This window comes from Trichomycterus rosablanca, chromosome 11 (assembly GCF_030014385.1).
Source record: "Trichomycterus rosablanca isolate fTriRos1 chromosome 11, fTriRos1.hap1, whole genome shotgun sequence".
In the NCBI taxonomy this organism is placed as follows: Eukaryota; Metazoa; Chordata; class Actinopteri; order Siluriformes; family Trichomycteridae; genus Trichomycterus; species Trichomycterus rosablanca.
Window position 1 is genome coordinate 18,739,763 of NC_085998.1, and position 20,095 is coordinate 18,759,857.

General features: G+C 39.5%; 1 protein-coding gene across 3 annotated transcripts in view; it reads right to left on the reverse strand.

The window, feature by feature from the left end:
* Positions 1-508: 508 nt before the first annotated feature.
* Positions 509-20,095, reverse strand: part of ppp1r37 (protein phosphatase 1, regulatory subunit 37) — a 63,939-nt gene continuing 44,352 nt past the window's right edge. For 2 of the 3 annotated variants that reach the window (XM_063005262.1, XM_063005265.1), the window contains exons 7-13: positions 16,562-16,717; positions 15,621-15,733; positions 11,149-11,290; positions 8,720-8,886; positions 6,211-7,687; positions 4,804-4,905; positions 509-2,313 (exon numbers count right to left, since the gene is read on the reverse strand). In XM_063005262.1, the coding sequence (XP_062861332.1) occupies positions 4,817-4,905; positions 6,211-7,687; positions 8,720-8,886; positions 11,149-11,290; positions 15,621-15,733; positions 16,562-16,717 (2,144 nt within the window). In that variant the 3' untranslated portion in view covers positions 509-2,313; positions 4,804-4,816. The remainder of the gene's footprint in view (positions 2,314-4,803; positions 4,906-6,210; positions 7,688-8,719; positions 8,887-11,148; positions 11,291-15,620; positions 15,734-16,561; positions 16,718-20,095) is intronic. The other variant, XM_063005264.1, reaches the window with a different exon arrangement.

Consider the following 20,095-nt stretch of genomic DNA (forward strand, 5'->3'; position numbering starts at 1 on the left):
TTGAGTTGGTCATCTTCAAGACCTTCATCACTGGTCATGGGATGCAACCCACAGGGCGCTGTTGGCTGGATGTTTTTGGTTGGTGGACTATTCTCAGTCCAGCAGTGACAGTGAGGTGTTTAAAACTCCATCAGCACTGCTGTGTCTGATCCACTCATACCAGCACAACACACACTAACACACCATCACCATGTCAGTGTCACTGCAGTGCTGAGAATGATCCACCACCCAAATAATACCTACTCTGTGGGGGGTCCTGACCATTGAAGAACAGGGTGAAAGCAGGCTAAAAAAGTATGTAGAGAAACAGATGGACTACAGTCAGTAATTGTAGAACTACAAAGTGCTTCTATATGGTAAGTGGAGCTGATAACATGGACAGTGAGTGTAGAAACAAGCAGGTGGTTTTAATGTTATGGCTGATCTGTATACATTCTCATGACACTACCTGTACTAACCAAATCTCAGAAAGAGAGGTTATTAAAATCAGGAAAGCATCTCCAAAGCATTTTAATTTTGTAATTACATGCATTTATTTGAGAAACAAACAAAAGTCGTCATACACATCTGTTTGTGATTATCAGCACATGTCTGAGTAAATGAACAGGTCATTTAAAAACTATTAAAAATGAAGGTATAACAAACATTGGGTGGGGCAAGAAAGAAGCATCATTTATTTCTTTTGGAATAATGATCTTGATATAGAAGTCAACCTATTGTGGTGCAAGATTCCTGAATACATCAGTCACATCTCATTCATACTACACACTCATAGCAGCCAAGACATCAAGACATACGCCTGTCAAAGACTAGAGAAATAAATTATAAAGTATACCAGCACTAACCATCTTTTTGGGGATTATTTTGGTCTCTGGCCTCTGTTGGCTGTAGTGTCAGCCCAAAGTAGTGTTTGCTTTATAATTTATTTAGCCTTGTCCTTACAAGTGCAAAGCTTTTCCAGTCTCCCCAAAATTTCTGTATTGTCTTTCAAAAACTGCACTTTCCCGTAAGTTCAATTTCCCATTTATACATATTTATAATCAACTTAAACCGAAAAAATCCACCCTAGCCTTAAAAAATTAGAATTTTTTCTTTATATGATCTGAAAATATACACCAATATGGGGAACCTTTAAAAAAACAAACCCCTCAGTAACAAATGATAAAAGACAAGAAAAAAATAGGTTGAATTACTCAAAAAAAAAAAAATGCTCATACGTTTATATATCAATAAAATAAATAGAAACTAATGATTTCTCAAAGCAGCAAAATTAAAGAGAAGAACGCTTAAAGGCAATGATTTGGAACCTGACGTCGGGTGGAACTGTGGTGGCACACAGGGTGAAAGGCAGGAAGGCAGGAAAGTCTAAAACACGAGCTACGAACACGTTTCTGTAACCCTTTGAAATCCTTTGTGTTGTTTTCTTCATATAAGTGAACCAGAAAATAAAATTCACTGATGGAAAATATAACTAATGGTTAAAGTATCCAGAAAATTCAGCAGTTTCGCTACGAATATTCAGAAATCCTGCCAGAGCGCAAAAGAAAGCTGAACCCCTTAACATTCACCTGGATTTCCAGAAGGCTTTAGAGGTTAGAAATGAAGCACGGAAGATCATAATGTGAAAAGAAAAAAAACCATAATACACAGCTAGGCAGACTCCAAAACGGTTTCTGGGAGGGACCCAAGTCAGCAGGAACAGGGGAACAGCAGGGAACCTACGGCAGGTTCACCCCCTCATAAACAGACTGATATGAGACACGTCTGCAAACACACTGAGCCAGCATCAACATTCCTGCTTCCCAATCATTCCAGTGAAACTGCAGTCTGATGAAACTGATTCAATGTCCCACTAAATCCGATACTGGTAGGATGGTTTGGAACCATTCAGAAAGGACGGCCTTTATCCTGCTGTAGATGGAGGAGTCCACATGACGGCACCAGAAAGCTGGACGTGGTGGAACAGGAGAGTCGGTGCACGTGTGTCTGTCTTTGGTTTCTGCCTGGCTCCTGTTCTTTTCAATTCCAAAGGAATTAAGATAGAGAGGAATGTAGGAACATAAGTTCAGCCTGAAATGATCCTTTGATCAGATTATCAGAGTGGCTAAAAGAAAACGCTGTTAAACATTTATGTTTCATACGATTATCTGATATCTAGATTGTTTATTTATATTTTTTATCTTTGTGTCTGAATCATTTGTAAGAGTTTGGATTGGTGGGAAATGGCTGTGAATGTTGTAGTACAGTAGGTATGGGAGTGGGATATTCCAGACCCAGTGGTGCATACAGACTCATTCATCTCTCGAGTGGATCCTATAAGAAAACACACAACATAGGTTTTAGAGGCCATAGAAGCAAAATATTCAATACTATCACTTTACATTCACCAAATCTTCTATAAAAGTATGTGGACACCTGACTATGAGCTTGCTGGACGCTCTGTCTCAAAACCATGGGCATTAATATGAAGTTCGATGCGTGTATCAGTTTCATGACCAGGCAGTAACGCTGCATTATATTCCACAGGGTCCCTAAGCGGTGCTCTTGAACTCCCTACACACTAATCATGTGATATCAGCTAAGGGAACTTAAGTTGGTTCAATCCCTTCTTTCTGAATGCCCTGAAATGTCATCATGTAATGATATCATCCATTTACATGTGTAGCTTAAGTGAATGAACTGAACTATACAGACTAATGACTCATAAATATGAACTGTGCTTGATTAACTACTAATAATTACAGAGTTTACAAAGTAAACCTTGTCTATAATACACTCACAAACATTTAACAGTACAATAAATTAACACTATAAGAGAATAATCACAGCAAATGTTCATAATCACTGTGCAAGCACAACAAACACTTATCCTTAACTTAGATGCACCTAATCATAATATAAATGGAGTAAGAAATGGATTAACTGAATTGCATGAACAAACACATACACTTGACTAAATACTGGCTAAATAATATCAGCTACAGTTTTCTTCCCACCAAACACTAACCCAGTCTCTCCCTACTTCTAAGTGGTGCTGGTTTTATGGGAAAAATGAGTTTCCCACCAGGAGGCACCACATGAACAACCTCTGAAGCCAGAAGCTAAAGTCAGACACATCGATCTTTTGAAGCAGCACAAATTAAAGATGTATAAAGTTCCCTTCAAACTGAACTCTTCCACACCCTTTGGGTTGGAACCTTACTTAAAATGTCTGAATTCCCTGGGTAGTCCACTTTACAGGGAACTACTGGGGCGATTCGAATGCACCTTTGCTGTTACAGTGCCAAAGAGGTCGATCCACATCCAACCTTCCCTGTCTTAGACTTGACCAATAGTATCTGAGTAGTGCCTTACCAGACCTGTAACTATGCAGACTTTAACCCAGGACTCTATCACCATTCTGTACAAACTCTACTGGCTGTTGTGTATGAAATATATATATAAAAAAAAAAAAAGCATTTCCTGGCATACTTAAACCCACCTGACAATCACCACCAACCATGTCATGGTCAAAGCCACTTGGATCCCATTTTTCTTAGTTTAATGTTTGATGTAACCATTAACTAAAGTTCTTGACCAGTATCCATATGAATTTAAGCACAGATGTCACCTGTCTGGCTGAATATTTACACCAGTAAGCAGGTGTACCTGATTAAGTGGCTGGTGAGCGTATATATAAAAGTACCACAACTCCAAAACTCCCAAGTCAAATTATTTCGAAATTCTTTCTAGTACAGAGTACGAGGTTTGTAACATGGCTTCTGTTATTGTATACAAATATACCTGCATGATAAAACTAACAAACATCAATGTTGTATCCAAACTGAGTAAAACTACATCAGCACAAACAGCTCACCCTAAATACTATTTTTTACTAATGCAATTTTAGATTAAAAAAAAGATAAAATACTGAATGATAAAAGTTATTAGCTTCATTAATGGTCCATAATGAATTTATGGTAATCCAAATTTATTTTTAAGGACGTCACCAGATTAGAAGAATTAAAGACATGTGATTTGACAGTTTGACCAGCAGATGTCACGCTCACCTGTTAAGTACTATGTGGATTTCTGGCACCATCTGCTGGTAAAGCTTTGTAAATACATGTTCTACATAATGTCCTACATGATGCATAGAAGTACAAAAACACAACAGAACATACAGCGATGAACTAAATCATTAGGACCACTCGTATGGTATGATATGGCCTCTAAAAGAAGAATAATCTGAAGGGGTCCTGTGGTTTCTAGTACCAAGACAGTTCCTTCAACTTCTGTATGTTATGAGGTGGCTCTTCCTACAGTGCACCCTGGTAAACAATGCACATGTTTCATGGGTAAACAATGCACATGTGCCTGGCCATTTATGTGATCTTGGAAAAACAGGGTTCGTTTGACATTGCTCCCATGTCCAGTTTAGATGCTTGCATGTCCACTGATTGTGGACAGGAGTTATGGGCACTGTGACTGGCCTGTGATTATTCAGCCCCATACATAGAAGAGTCTGATGCACCGTTTGTTGTGACACGTTCACCTCATCACTATTATTAAAATTATTTCCAATCTGAACCATTGCTGCTTTCCTGTTGGACTATGCTGGACACCATACCTTTAATTTCCTTTGGCATCACTCAGTCGTCACCACTTAGGTCTGATCATATCTGCCGTATTCAACACGTAAACTATGAATAACAGTTATCAGCCCAACATTTAATAAATCCTTTGCCATAAACATCGTTTAGGTGGTGTTCCTAATGTTTTGGCTTATCAGTGCTTTAAAATTCAGAAGAGATTTAGGGTTACCATAGCTACAGCACTAAGGTGCATCTCTGCTTGTATCCAGACTGGCCTCTAGGAGCAGCTCCTCCAGATCCTGTCCACAACTCAGCTCCGCTGTCACACTCACTGTGAACACAACAAAATACAAGCATAAAAACACATCCTCTAATGCATTTAGCTAAAAGTTTTCTAATAAGTGTTATATGGAATATAGATAGAGAAAATATGATATGCCATTTATTTATTAATTAAAGGTTAGCAAAATGTGATTTAAAGCGGATGTTTAATCACAACTTCTGATGCAAATTTAAAAGCAAATGTGAAGTTTAATTTCCAAATCTAACCTCTGATGGGGAAGTGCTGGTACTGGCTGAGATTTCACACTATTATCCAACTCGACCAGTTATAGTTCTATAACTGATAGTGACATGGTCTGCAGTCAGTCAGGAGGCCTACACGCATGTTGGATAGGCTGGCAAGTGAGGGAGACGTTTGCAAAGCTGGCAAATTTTTTTCTTTTTTCTTTCAGCTGCTCCCGTATTTAGAGGTCGCCACAACTGATAATTATGGATCACATACCTCATTTGGTATTGTTTTATGCAGGATGCCTTTCCTGATGCATCCCTCCTTAAATAATCCAATTCTTATTTGTAAGGGGCTTACTGATCATAAACTTTGGTCTTTAGCAGACTTTCAAAAGCCACACACATTTTATTTCCAGTTGTTATTTTATTTATTATTAGTTTATTAGGATTTTAATGTCATGTTTTACACACTTTTGTTACCACTCCACCTGGGAATCGAACCCAGGACCTTGCTGTAAGGCGACAGTGCTACCCATCAAGCCACCATGCCGCCCTATGCCAATATTAACTGTGGGCAAAATGTTTCTGATTTGAAAGGGGCTTACTAATGCACTTTGTTTTCTTTTGCATTTCCCCTATTTTCGATTCATTACTACAATTACTCTCTAGCTGGCATCAGCCCAACACTGGCTAGGGAGGGCCACAGACTAGCACCTGCCTCCTCCAATGTACGAAGCTACCTGCCTCTTTTTAATACTAGCCAGCACTGGATTCTCATAGACAGCTGTATCGCATACAAACAGTAACATTACAACTTACGCGTTCATCCACTACTCTTGCTAGTGCCCCAATCAGCAGCATAAACAACCTTTCTTCTCTTAAACACAGCCAATTACATCTGTTGAGAACTGAGTTACACTGACAGCACCATTGAGACTTGAACTAGGGTGCTAAAACTTTCCATTGTGGTGTGCTAGCAAATTAGACTTCTGTGCCACCCAAGTGCCCCTGTTATGCACTTCTGACTCAGTACTGCTCCTTCATTTGGTATCAGTGTCAACATCAACAATCTGGTACTATTCTAGACCAATAATTGATTTAATCTCTGTGTTTGGCTAGAACTCACTGTGTTCCATGACGCAGCAGGCCGCTTTGGGTGCTTCTGGCTCCAGCAGGTGCAGGGCGAACTCTGGCTTGAGGCCATTAGGCAATGTGAGACCCGCTGTTGATTGCGTGGCAAAACTCTCAGCCTCATCTGTTAAAAGCTGTGGAGACGAAGAAAAGCTGTTTGTTGAAGCTGGTTCTGGCTGCTCTGTGTGCAAATCCTGTTCCAGTGAGTCTTCTATATCCATCTGCTCTGTACTGTCATGTTCTACCTCTGTGTGTGGCTCAGTATCTCCTGTTAGGTCTGGTTGGTCTGATGCTTGTGGCTCTATGCTACAGCCACCACTTACTTCTTGTACTTCACCGTTGATTTCAGATTGCTGCTCGGAAAAAGAAGGGACAGGCTGAGCTGCCTTATAGCTACAATGTTCCTCCTGGTCTGGTTCATTCTCAGTGCTGTCTATAAAAGGCCCAACCGTAGAGGTGTTCTCCACTGTAGGTGTGGCTTCTGGTGTACAGGTATGCTGGTTAAGGTGCTCAGTGGGGACTGTAGCATGCTTTTTGAGTATTTCTGAGTTTTCCTCATGGGATTGCACTTTCAGTGGCCGTACCTCCTGTACTGTTGCCTCAGTATTGCTAATAGTAGAAGACTCCTGCTCTGTGGTGGTCTGTGTTGGTCCTAGTGCTTGCTGATGTGGATCATCTGACTGTGATGCAGGTTCTGCTAGCGTTGTCAGTTTAGACTCTGTGATGTTGCATATTTGTGAGGTCTGTTGAGCTGAAGTAGAATTCTCTGTAGTCTGCTGGGCTATTAGGGGTGAAGAGGCTACAATGTTTTCTTTAGCCGTTTGAGAACACGATTCAAATTGTGATTTAGGTTTAAACTCCTGAAGACCCACAGGCTGCTGTTCAGGGGGACTCTCAACACGGGTTACCATGAAGATTTTATGCCCCCTGCCAGGGCTGGATACAGATATGCAGCGCCGGGGTGACGCTGGTGAGCCTGTGGGCTCATTTGCCTTAGTTACTGCAATCCCTTTGTTTGTTGCCTCGGTGGTGGAGTTAGTTGATGGAGGAGGCGGAGTCTGAGAGGCACTGAGGACTGGGGTTACAGCTGATACCTGGGGTACGGTTTGGTTAAGTGCTGATGACTGGTCCAATGATTTTGACTCTTCGGCATCGTTTTCATCGTCAGTATCAGAATCCGTATCCGAATCATCCTGCAAGGCTGTGGTATTATCTTTGTCCTCCTGGCTTTGGGCTGGCTTCTCACCCTCCTCTTGATCACCATCTTCACATCTAGTTACTTCCTTAGCTGCTGCTGGCTCTTCCTCCTCTTCCACAGGAGCTGGGTCCTCTGTGGCAATTTCAGCCATGGAGACTGACTGCCTCATCTGCTGCTGCGAGTCTTCCTTCTCTTTAGCCAGGGCGAAATTCCGCTTACACCCGTTCTGGATCTCGGTCAAGAGGTTGCGCTGGGTCTCAATAAAACTCTTTAACTGAAGATGAAAGACAGTGATAGAGACAGTTAGGTTACTGCTTATGATTTTTGAAAAGAGAAACCTCACTAAAGCAAGTCACTAAATCCAGGTTACATACTAATTATTAAGTTGATGTGTTTTTAGGATATAAATAACCTATATTAATCCTATAATCCTGAAATAGGCTAAGTGCTCGAGAGTCAATCACCCAAGTGCACTACTGCTGTGATCCAGGGTTTAAATCTCAGTATGGACAAACAGAGCTGGCTTTAGTCCGTCACATGGAGCTATGAATGGTTGGGTTATCATGGTTCTGCTTTTGCACAGAACACCAGGGTGAGTGAGCAGTACAGCACTGAAGCACATCTTCATCATGCAAATTTGTATACGGGCAAATTTGTATACGGGTATATGGGCATTTGTGCACTAGTACAAAATAAAAAATGAGCATTTGTAATAGCACAATCATGAGCATTCTACACAAATAAAGACTTATGGTTCAATGGAAGCTCAGCAGGTTAAGGTACTGGACTAGTGGTCGTAAGATTGCCAGTTCAAGCCCCACCATCGCCAGATTGCCACTGTTAGGACCCTTAGCAAGGTCCGTAAACCACAATTGCTTTAATTGTATTCAGTGATAAGTGTAAGTAAGGTTACCAGTTTAAGCCACACCATCGCCAGGTTGCCCCTGTTAGGACCCTTAACAAGGTCCGTAAACCTCATTTGCTTTATTGTATTCAGTGATAAGTGTAAGTCAGGATCAGGACCAGGATCAGCCAACCCCTTATACATGGCCAATCATGTCTACACAGAGACTAACAATTGGTAATGCATACAGTGTTAACGTGTAAGGGCCAAGGGCCACCTGGCAGTGGTGGGGCTTGAACCAGAGACCTACTGATCAACAATACAGTACCTTAACCACTGAGCTTCCACTGCTCTAGTAAAACAACAAGGATTGCTGTCTTATAAGGCCTAAATTATTACAGCAGCCAGTCTAAAAGGTAAAAAAAAAAGTTGATCTATTCCCCTGCTCCACTTCTTTCTTACCGTCTCTTTCTTGGGTTCTCGGTCAAGGTCAAGGCGGAGTAGCGAGGTGTTAACCTTTAAGGCTAATGAGAGGGCCATAAGTCCACCGGTCTTAATGTCATTTTCCTGCAGATTCAGGCGTATTAGCCGTGGGCTCTCTGCAATAAACTCCGCTACAGCAATGGCCCCTGGAAAACACGGATAAAAACAATAAAAATGCAGATCATCCTTGTAAACCTTCCATTAGTGAGCCAGTGGGGTCCAAAATCTAAGCACCATTAAAACGTTCTATTTATAAGACACACACAGAGAAACACCCTTTGCTTTCTGTAATAGCCAGTTTAAAAGCCAGCTTCTGTTGTGAGAAGGATATATGCATTTTGGACATACTCTAAACAATGTCTTTTTCAGGGGCGTCTCTGCTTGTTCCAGCAAGACAATGCCAAACCACAATCTGCGTGTGTAGCTTTGTAGTAAAAGAGTTCAGATGCTAGACTGGCCTGTCTGCAGCCAAGAACTACTGAAAACATGTGGAGCACCATTAAGCACAGTATAGGACAACAGAAAACCTGGAGTGTTAAGCAGCTAAAGATATTTTGAAAAATTGTTAATAAAAAGAAAGGCGATAAACAGCTGTAAACATTCATACATTAAGTATACAGGCAATTAACATAATCCCTGGGTCAGAGAAGTAAATGCAAGTGTCACTATAAAAGAACCAAACGGTCACTCTAAAAAGCTCCTGTGCAGTCATGGGAGAAGCTGTTGGACTGACCTTTTGGACCATCACTGCAGAACTGCAGAATATGGGTAAAATGCATATGATGACATTTAAAGGAGAAATGAGTGGCTACAGACAAGCCTCTGAATGTTCTTGATTGGTACGTAAAAAGGCCAAACTTAAAACCCATCAAGACTTCGATAGAAAGACTTAAAGACGGCAACTCTCATATGCTGGCCATCCAATCTGAGCTTTAATGATATCTTACATGATTAATGGGATAAACTGCCTGAATCCAAAAGTGCAGAGCTTGTTGAGAGATGTACTGAAGAAGACTTGCAGCTGTAATTACTGATATAATCTGCGTCCGGAATCGCATACTTCCATACTCAATAGTACGCGAAATGAGGACGCGAGAGCGGTTAGTATGTCCGAATACATAGTATAAATAAAGAGGTATGCGAGAAGTACCCGGATGACCCACTTATTGGGCAGCCATGTTTGAGTATGCAAGCGATGCACACTTGCGGTCCGCTAATGTATCCCATAATGCAACTGGAGCTGCGTAGGCGTTCGAAGCGGAATAAGAAACAAGAAAGATAGCGGAAAACGGAGTCCTCTGTTCTCAAGTGTAAGTAAGATAAATAAAATTTTTTAAAGACAAATAAATAACAAAAAGTTGGCGAGTGGGGTTTGTAACGAGTCTGTAACTATGGTGATATCACGTCCTCACGTCATCACTTGACGTTGGTAAAATGGCGGACGTAGTACGTAGCGGTGTTGTGTGCATACTGCATACTGCATACTTTTTTACCGGCCGAGTAGTGCATACTTCCTCCAATCTAGTATGTACTCTCTAAGTATGCGATTCCGGACACAGCTATAGAGACTTATATATATAAAAAAACCTCTAAATAAACTTGTGAATAAGAGATTGTTAATTTGTTTAAAAAACATTTTCTTTTATCATTTAGGGCATTTTAATTTAGATTGATGAATAAAATTGGAAATTATATTCACTTAAGATTAAATCCAAAACAAATGACATTGTTGGGATACATTTCTGAATCCACTATAAAATAATGAGCCAAAATATTAGGACCATCTGCCCAATATGCTTTTAAAATAGCATAGCTGATAAACCCTATGTCCTGTAGTATCTTCTGGTACCAAGACATTATCGGCAGGTTTTTCAATTTCTTTACGTTATAAGTGGGATCATCATACAACGCATCCCAGTCCCATCTGGTCTGTGATGCACATCTGCCCAGTCAATCATTTGATCTTAGACAGTGGAGAAGAGTAAGCATTGGCACTTGACAAAGAAGGGTTCTACGCACCAATCATCACCAATATTTAAATTGTTTATTAAAAATGTTTTGGATCCTCTGGGGATATAAATACACATACCAAATTTCCAGAAAAGTTGGGACATTTTGAAAACAAATTCTTGTTTTTATTGCATTTTACAAAATGTCATTTCCAGAATACTTTTCCAGTAATAGGGTTTGTATGAAAACATGCACATCATAATGACTAATTTACTACAATAGAAAATGACTCTGAACTATTAACAATTCTGGATTAGACTGTATTAAAGTGTTACCTTTTTTTTTAAAAATGTTTTTTTATATATTATTTATGTATTTAATAAACTGTTTATGGGTGACAACTCTGCCTATGCCAAAAGATTTAAAACAGCAAGTAGCTTAATGTCATGGGTATCTACCTTCACACGTAAGCTTGGTTGATGTCAGGTCAAGGCGGAGGATGGAGCGGTTTGCTATCAGCCCTTCCTTCAGTTTGAGCACCCCTTCTGTGCCAATTGCATTATGCCCGAGGATCAGAGTCTCCAGACTCTGAGTGCATGGCTAGTGAGAGAGAGAGAGAGGGAAAGAGAGAGAGAGAGAGAGAGAGATTGACAAATATATAAAGTGAGCAAGAAAAACAGTGTATGTCCGGCAATATTGAGGTCACATCACAGATGTTTACCACAGATGTTTGACACTGGGCCACTCAAGGACATAAACTATTCTATATGTACACTACTAACGTGCTTCTTCGGCAGTGTGTTTTAAGTCACTGCCCTTAAAAACTAACCCAGTCACGATTTCTAGCAGAGGGGAGCATTTCTGATTTACGGTGCTACCACCACCATATTTTACAGAAAGAATTGAATTCCCTGCCTTGTTAGATACTGTTCAGTCTCAAGACATTCTGTCACTTTGGTGGGAACTGTTTTCCAACTAAGTGACTTCTTGCATTTTGCAAGTGACAGTTGGTGTCATGGTAGCCAATTATGCATAAGAAAAAGATGTCTCTCTGATATTGATGGAAAATGGTAGATTTGTATTCCAATAAGCAGTAGTTAAGTAAAATTAAGTACTATAGATTCAACAATGCTAGACTGATGACCCAGTAATAAAAAAAAATAAAAAAACACCATATATACATTTGAAAATACCGCCTCACACCTAAGCTCCTCCTGTAATGAATTTGACACCAGTTGTTTAGGACCAATGTTAGTACAGTTAGTATGGAAACATCACCCTAGGTTTAACTACAATGGTTCAATTGAAAAGGAGTTCTGTCGCCTTTATGTCTAGGCCAGTTATCTTTGTCTATGATGGTTGTTGATCACTCACTATCAAAATCCCTTCAATATCATTACATCTTCTGGCCCCACAGCAAGAGCTGTGTTGTAGCCCTTCTCACTTTGCTTTTTTATATGTTAATTATGTCAAATGGTCTCCACAGTTTGGTGGACCTTTGACTAAGATCATTATGCCACTGAGTGTAACAATGTAAGCCAGTCACATTTGGAACCATACTGTACTTTCTTACATGTACTAAAGCCCTGCAAGTTTGGGGCCCAGGCTTAGGCAGTGTTGTTACATTGGACATATGTTATTGGACATACATTGGATGTTCTGGATCAAAAACAACCCAACTAGCAGGTACTGAAAGGCAGGTACTGGGAAGGGTAAGTAAATTATGAAATACAAAATTGTTCCTAAACCAACGAGCTAAGGATGCTAAAAGAAAATGTGAAACTGCTGGTAGCAACACAACCTGCACCCGGAATTAAATCTTAAACTTTTCCAAAGTATTTGCTCTCACAAATAGCTTTCTGCTCACAGAAGCAGGTTCAAGATGAGTGTCGGAGTAAGGCAAATCACACCAGTATACACAAACTCTTGTTCTTGTGCAATCATTCACTAATTTCCATACAAAGTGTTCTCTGGAGCTGCTGAAACAGCTTTACTCCTTCAGCACTCCACTGCATGAAAGAGTGCATTCATCTCCATCTTCATCTGTCTTAATCTTCCCACACTGCTTAATTATTTACAGGAAGCCAATACATGAGGGAGCATGTTCAGGCAAAAACTGCCAAATGTATTAAAAGGGCAATAGGACACAGATACACGCTATGGCCATTTTACACCATTGTAATACTGGGTATGGATTTCCACACCCATTTTTCCAAACCCACACCCATTCCACACATAATCTTCAAAAGATTTTGATCCATGCCAACATAATTGCATCAGGTAAGCGTGCACATTTATACTGCAAATCTTTAATTCCACCACATTCCAATGGTGCTCTGTTTTAGTAACTGGGATGGCCAATAAAGTACAGTGAACTTACAGTATAGTAATGTTTAAGGAACCAGTTAGACATGACTGTGTAACATAATGGTGCTGGAATTTGTGTTTTGAAGGAATTCACAAGCAGCAAGACACTTAAATGCTCTGTTGGTATTGGGACCCCAATGTGAAACTTGCAATCCTAATCATGTAACTGGCATCATGGATTCACAGAAATGCCATGTCATTTTGAAGAGGAATGTTATGCCTTCTGTGGTAAAATTCAATCGTAAAGCATAATTGAACTTTTCAGCAAGACAGTAATTCCAAGCATACTTGCAATTCTACCAAAGCTTGGTTAAGAAATCAGTACTAGATTATGGTGGAATGGCATTTTCAGTCTCCACATTAAAATACCATAGAAAATCTTTAGCAGTATTGGAAGAAAGCAGTTGCAGCACGAAAGCTGTTGAATCTCAATAAGCTAGAAGCTTTTGCAAAAGATGAATGAGCAAAGATTGATCAATAGATAAATCATAAATCAAAGTAAAAGGATGTTCCACCAAGTACTGAGGTTAGGGGTTGAATAATAGTGCACATGGACATTTGTCAATAGATGTTTTTCATTTCAGTTCCAAATTACGTCAACTCATGTTATTAAAACTTCTTGTACGTATCACCAAATATTCTTCCAGTTATATACAGTGGTACCTTGTATCTCGACGTCCCCTAAACTCAAAATCTTTGGAACTCGACGCCCTTCATTCAGAAATTTGTACCTTTAAACGCAACTTTTACCTTACACTCGAAGTGTGTGTGACTGTTGCTTTGTTCACATTCATGCTGTCCGATTTACTTTAAATAAATAAGCTTAAAAAATTTCTGAAAAAGTTCAATAATTGATGCTTTGCTATCATTGCAAAATAAAAGCGCATGGTAAACAGCAGCACCGCGACCCAGATCAACCACACAGCAGCATAAAGTCATTACCGCTGCTTACCTGAGCTTCTCTTCTTCAAATGAAAACCAAATCTATATACACAATGTATTGTTCCATTAGGATTATACAACAGTTAGTTCCGACCGTACAATCTGATTGGTTGAGAAGCCTTCTAACCGTGCTGATATTCGTGACAACAGCACGGGCTTTTCACACCACAACGGTATTACTCCGCTGACGCGTTGCCAGTAACGACAAGCTGCATGCACACTGTTGTAATATGCCTTTAAGACGTTAAAGGGTTAACACAGAATACGGAGTTACGCTTGATGCCGTATACGCATGCGTGGGTTCAGTTTAAGGATGCAATAAAACAAAGCTCTACTGAACAGTTTATCTCCTGTATTTCTTTCCAATAATACTTCACACACAAACGTGCACACAGGCGACACAGCTCCCGATCACATTTTAAATCCGTGATCTGATATACAATCTATCGCACTGTATAGGGAACATAACCAATTGTCTAATTCACTATCTAGTGCACGGTGTAGCGAACATAAATCCATGATTTGATACACATTCTAGTGCACTATGTAGGGAACTTTAATGTGTTTGTAACGCGAACAGTTAGCATAATAGCCCAGTTAGCAGCTTCTAAGGGTTCTGTTATCACCCGTATATCCTCTGGTGTGTGCAAGAGGTTTTTTTATTTCCTTTTCCCTTCGGAGGTTCTTACCTTTTTCTTGTTGTTGTTCTTACCTCCCTGAAATGAGTTTTTGCAACTTGGAATGTCTGCTTTGTAGTGTTAAACTTTATATTGGTTGTGGAACTACTTTTTGGCGGAAGGTATTGTCAATATTAAAGCATATTTATTATTAAATTTAGGGCTTCTTTGATTTATTTTCTTTCTTTATTTTGTGAAAACTGTTGTATAAAAGCAATAGAACACTTGAGGTCGTGTGTTATCACGAATAACATCACGGCTGTGATGATCTACGGCACTCGCCTTCGGCTCGTTCCTGCGACCGAATCACAGCCGTGATGTTATTCGTGATAACACACTCCCTCTCGTGTTCTATTGCTTAAATATAATCCACTTGTTTTTGTTCTTGGTGGCCATCTTGTATGTTTCCAGAATATAAAAATCCATATCTAACTGTGTTTATCCACCTAACTAACGAAAACCATCTTAGTGGGATAATTTATTCTCTCAGCTTTTGCGGTAAAAAATTGAAACTGGTAATTATAAAGAGATAAAGGGAGAGTTTGTCATTGTCAGCTCACCCAAATGACACAAAATCTGAATTCTGAAGGTCTGATTGGTTTATACAGCTGATCCATGGAGTTGTTTACTCACAACACCATAATGAAACGACTGAATCTTTGCCATAGATAAGAGCACAGCTTCCTGATTCATATAGAAAGCCAATCAAATTTCCCATACATTATGGAAAAAAAAAAAACCCTCGAAACTCAATGCCTTTTAAACTCACTGCCACTCCCTGAACCAACTGACGTTGAGTTTCAAGGTACCACTGTATTTCTATTTACTTCTATACTCATCACCAAAACACCTTTTAACATGAGGGGGGTTGAATATTTCCAGTTGCAACTGCATATAGAATCAAATAGTGAATGTAATGATGGGAAGATGGTGAGTTATTTTACCAATGCAGCAGCGAGGTAACTCATGCCATTATGTGTTAGCTGGTTGTTCCAGAGAACTAGCGTCACCAAACCTTTCCTCTGCTCCCTCAGTCCTTCACATATATATGCCAACCCTGCACACAAACACAAAGACAGAGAGAGGGAGAGTAACATCAGGATTCATTTGGAAGATTTAATAGTAAAAGATCTGATTTGATTGATTTGAAAAGCTGTAGTTGGAAAATATTGCCATTTTAGTTACAAGTTCTTAGTTTTCTTTTATTTCTGTGCACGAGGGTTATGTTTGTGGCTGATAAACACAGACCATATACCATGTCCAGAACTTCTGCTTGCTACTTAAAGTATAGTACTTTACTGTAAAAACTTAAATGCTACTTGCAGCTGTTTGTTTTATTTATTTATCTTCTACTGCACTTTTATTTAACTAACTGACATTTTACATTGGAACAAGGCATTACTGAGGCATGGGCATAAAACATTAACTGGCAAAGCCAACCCCTAGTCTAATAACAAACAGTCAGATCACCATATATTCTGACATGTCTCCAATCTGCAGCTGCTTCTTATCATCTGCCAGTGATGGGTTTGCAAACAAAGCCGTATCTCATACAGACAGCCAACCTAGCTCCACGTGGCTCTCCCACCCACTTATGCAAGCACCCAAACCAGTCCCGGAGATCGCATATCGCAACTCACAGTGGCAGCAAATAGAGACCCTGTTTGACCTTGCCAAGTCGGTTTGGGTTATCTTTTGGAAAATCTGAGCGAGTTTACTTCTCATCATGTTTACCGAAGGCAGATTAATTAATACTTCTGCCCATGCCATCTTTGGCATTAAAAGTAGACATAAAGGTACCTAAAAGAACTATCCTGTCTAACCAGTTTGATCAGCAGATATAAAACAACAAGCTTCGAAGCTTGTAGGGAGATAAAAATCAAACCTGAGTCGACTATATGATTGTTCCTCAGGTCCAGGATCTGAATGTTGTAGTTGAATTTCAGCAAGTTGCCCAGTTGAGCTGAGTCATGCTGCCCATTCAGCTTGTTCTCAGCTAGGTAGAGTTCACGCAGGTTCATGTTCATCTTTAGAGCAGTAGCTGTGGAGAGATGCACACACATGCACAAAAAACACTTTTTAATATACTGTATAACACAATGCCAACCATTCCCAGAGCCTAATTTTGAGCCCTGGTCATGACATTTATTAGGTTTTTCGGACAAAGAACATTGTTTCCATCATTAAGTCACAAAAAAGACTATAATAACATACATGTTCCTCAGTACAGCCAAACCTTTTTATCTTGCCTGTTAACTGGCAAAATCCTTTTACAGCCAATAAATTAGAGAAAACTTTTTTTTTTAAATAAACAGACAAGTAACCTCTAACTACTTACAATTCTAACAACCAATTAAAACTATAAGATAAAAAAAAAAACACTATTAAGTTTGTCATTTTAAAATTTAATTTGACCTTTTTACCACCTCTTTATCCTGGCCAGAGTCAAAGTGGGTTCAGCCACCCAGACCTACTAAAGTCGATAACACCACTGGGGGTTCAAACCCTGCATCTCAGCAGTAGTGGGCTAGCGTAATTTACCGCTGCACCACCTCAGCACCCATTTAAAAGATATATTTATTAAAAAAAGAACACAAATCGTTTATCTTAAGGTTAAAGCGCCCTTTTACAAATTAATTATTTTTTTTGCTGATCAACAGCCGTCTACATTTAAAAGTTTTACTTGTGTGCATGATTCTGACAGCATTTTAATTTAAACTGTGAACATTAATGCTTTATCAACTACTAATTTCCTGACAAACAGTAATAAACAAATTCACTTTAATCACTTTCACATATTTTTCCCTTTAATTCAACTGGTTAATAAAGTCCAACAATGTAAAATTAGTTTATTATTAGCATTTGAGAAGTCTGCCTAAGTGATGACATCTCTATTTAATCTCAGAGAGCTGTCGTCAGCAAAATTACTAAGGAGTCCAAACATCCAGGCAACATCACCTCTTTATTACACTGCCATAACAGAAGCATTACAGTTTGGTCAAATGGCAAACCAAATAGCACCACCATAATTATTTCCATTATTAAATCTAACTGCATACCTAACACAATAAAAAAATAACACAACCAATTCTTGAGAGCAACTAGATCAACTGCAGCTGATTCTGGTTATGCAAAATAAGTACATTTTGCAAAACACAATGCTGACAAAATTTTGTCTGGACCAAATGTATTGCACAATAAAGTTCCCCATATATGCTAGTAAGTTTCTGAGTTAGGCTGTGCCTGCACTAGACAGGCTTGCATTTCATTTATTTCCATCAACCACTTAATCCTGATCAGGGTTGTGGCGGGTACGGTTTCACTGGGAAACACTGTGACCACACATTAGACCAGGCAGGGCTGAAAAACATTCAATACAAAATGATTATATAAAAAGCCTTTTGTGTATTTTGTTAATCTGAAACATTTAGGCATGTGTGAGACATCATCATCAACAAACACAAAATGCTGTTTATATGATGATTTCATGTACTGAATGTAAAATGCTGTTCAGATTAAGCACACATATATGAAGAATCTTCCACACTTTCATATTTTTGTTGGAAATGATGAGAAGGAATAATAGGTAGGAGGTGGAAGGAGTAGTAATTGGTCGTGTCTGAAAAACTAAGAGCATACAGTCTGGATTTAGCGCTATCTGATTTCCACCTTTTTGGACCTCTTAAACAAGCTTTAAGGGGAGGAAGATTTTCATGTGATGATGTAAAAGCAGCGGTGCCAAAAATATTTTTTGCTGATGGCATTAAAAAGTTGGCACGACGCTGGGAAAAATACATCAGAAGGTGACTATGTAGAAAAGTGATGTCATTTGTTTTTTAAAATTCTTAATACAGTTAAAAAGTTGTGGAAACTTTTTGAAGAACCCTCGTGTGTATATATACACAGTACCAGTCAAAAGTTTGGACACACCTTCTCTTCAGCGGTTTTTCTTGATTATTTTTATTTTCTACATTGTAGGTTAATACTGAAGACATCCAAACTATGAAGGAACACATTAAAAAAGCAAGAAATTCCAGAAATTAACTCTAGACAAAGCACAAACATTAATTGAAAACCATTCCAGGTGGCTACCTCATGAAGCTGATTGAGAAAATGCCAAAAAGTGTGCAAAGCTGTCATCAAAGCAAAAGATGGCTACTTTAAAGAATATAAAATATAACATATTCTACTTGTTTAACACTTTTTTGTTTACTACATAATCCCATATGTGTTCCTTCATAGTTTGGATGTCTTCATTATTAATCTACAATGTTGAAAATTAAAAAATCAAGAAAAACCACAGGAATGAAAAAGTGTGTCCAAACTTTTGACTGGTACTGTATATACAATGTATCACAAAAGTGAGTACACCCCTCACATTTCTGCAAATATTTTATTATATCTTTTCATGGAACAACACTATAGAAATAAAACTTGGATATAACTTAGAGTAGTCAGTGTACAACTTGTATAGCAGTGTAGATTTACTGTCTTCTGAAAATAACTCAACACACAGCCATTAATGTCTAAATAGCTGCAACATAAGTGAGTACACCCCACAGTGAACATGTCCAAATTGTGCCCAAAGTGTCAATATTTTGTGTGACCACCATTATTATCCAGCACTGCCTTAACCCTCCTGGGCATGGAATTCACCAGAGCTGCACAGGTTGCTACTGGAATCCTCTTCCACTCCTCCATGATGACATCACGGAGCTGGTGGATGTTAGACACCTTGAACTCCTCCACCTTCCACTTGAGGATGCGCCACAGGTGCTCAATTGGGTTTAGTCCATCACCTTTACCTTCAGCTTCCTCAGCAAGGCAGTTGTCATCTTGGAGGTTGTGTTTGGGGTCGTTATCCTGTTGGAAAACTGCCATGAGGCCCAGTTTTCGAAGGGAGGGGATCATGCTCTGTTTCAGAATGTCACAGTACATGTTGGAATTCATGTTTCCCTCAATGAACTGCAGCTCCCCAGTGCCAGCAACACTCATGCAGCCCAAGACCATGATGCTACCACCACCATGCTTGACTGTAGGCAAGATACAGTTGTCTTGGTACTTCTCACCAGGGCGCCGCCACACATGCTGGACACCATCTGAGCCAAACAAGTTTATCTTGGTCTCGTCAGACCACAGGGCATTCCAGTAATCCATGTTCTTGGACTGCTTGTCTTCAGCAAACTGTTTGCGGGCTTTCTTGTGCGTCAGCTTCCTTCTGGGATGACGACCATGCAGACCGAGTTGATGCAGTGTGCGGCGTATGGTCTGAGCACTGACAGGCTGACCTCCCACGTCTTCAACCTCTGCAGCAATGCTGGCAGCACTCATGTGTCTATTTTTTTTTTTTTTTTTTTTTTTTTTTTTTTTTTAATAAATGTTTACCCCTTTTTCTCCCCTTTTAGCACATCCAATTGTT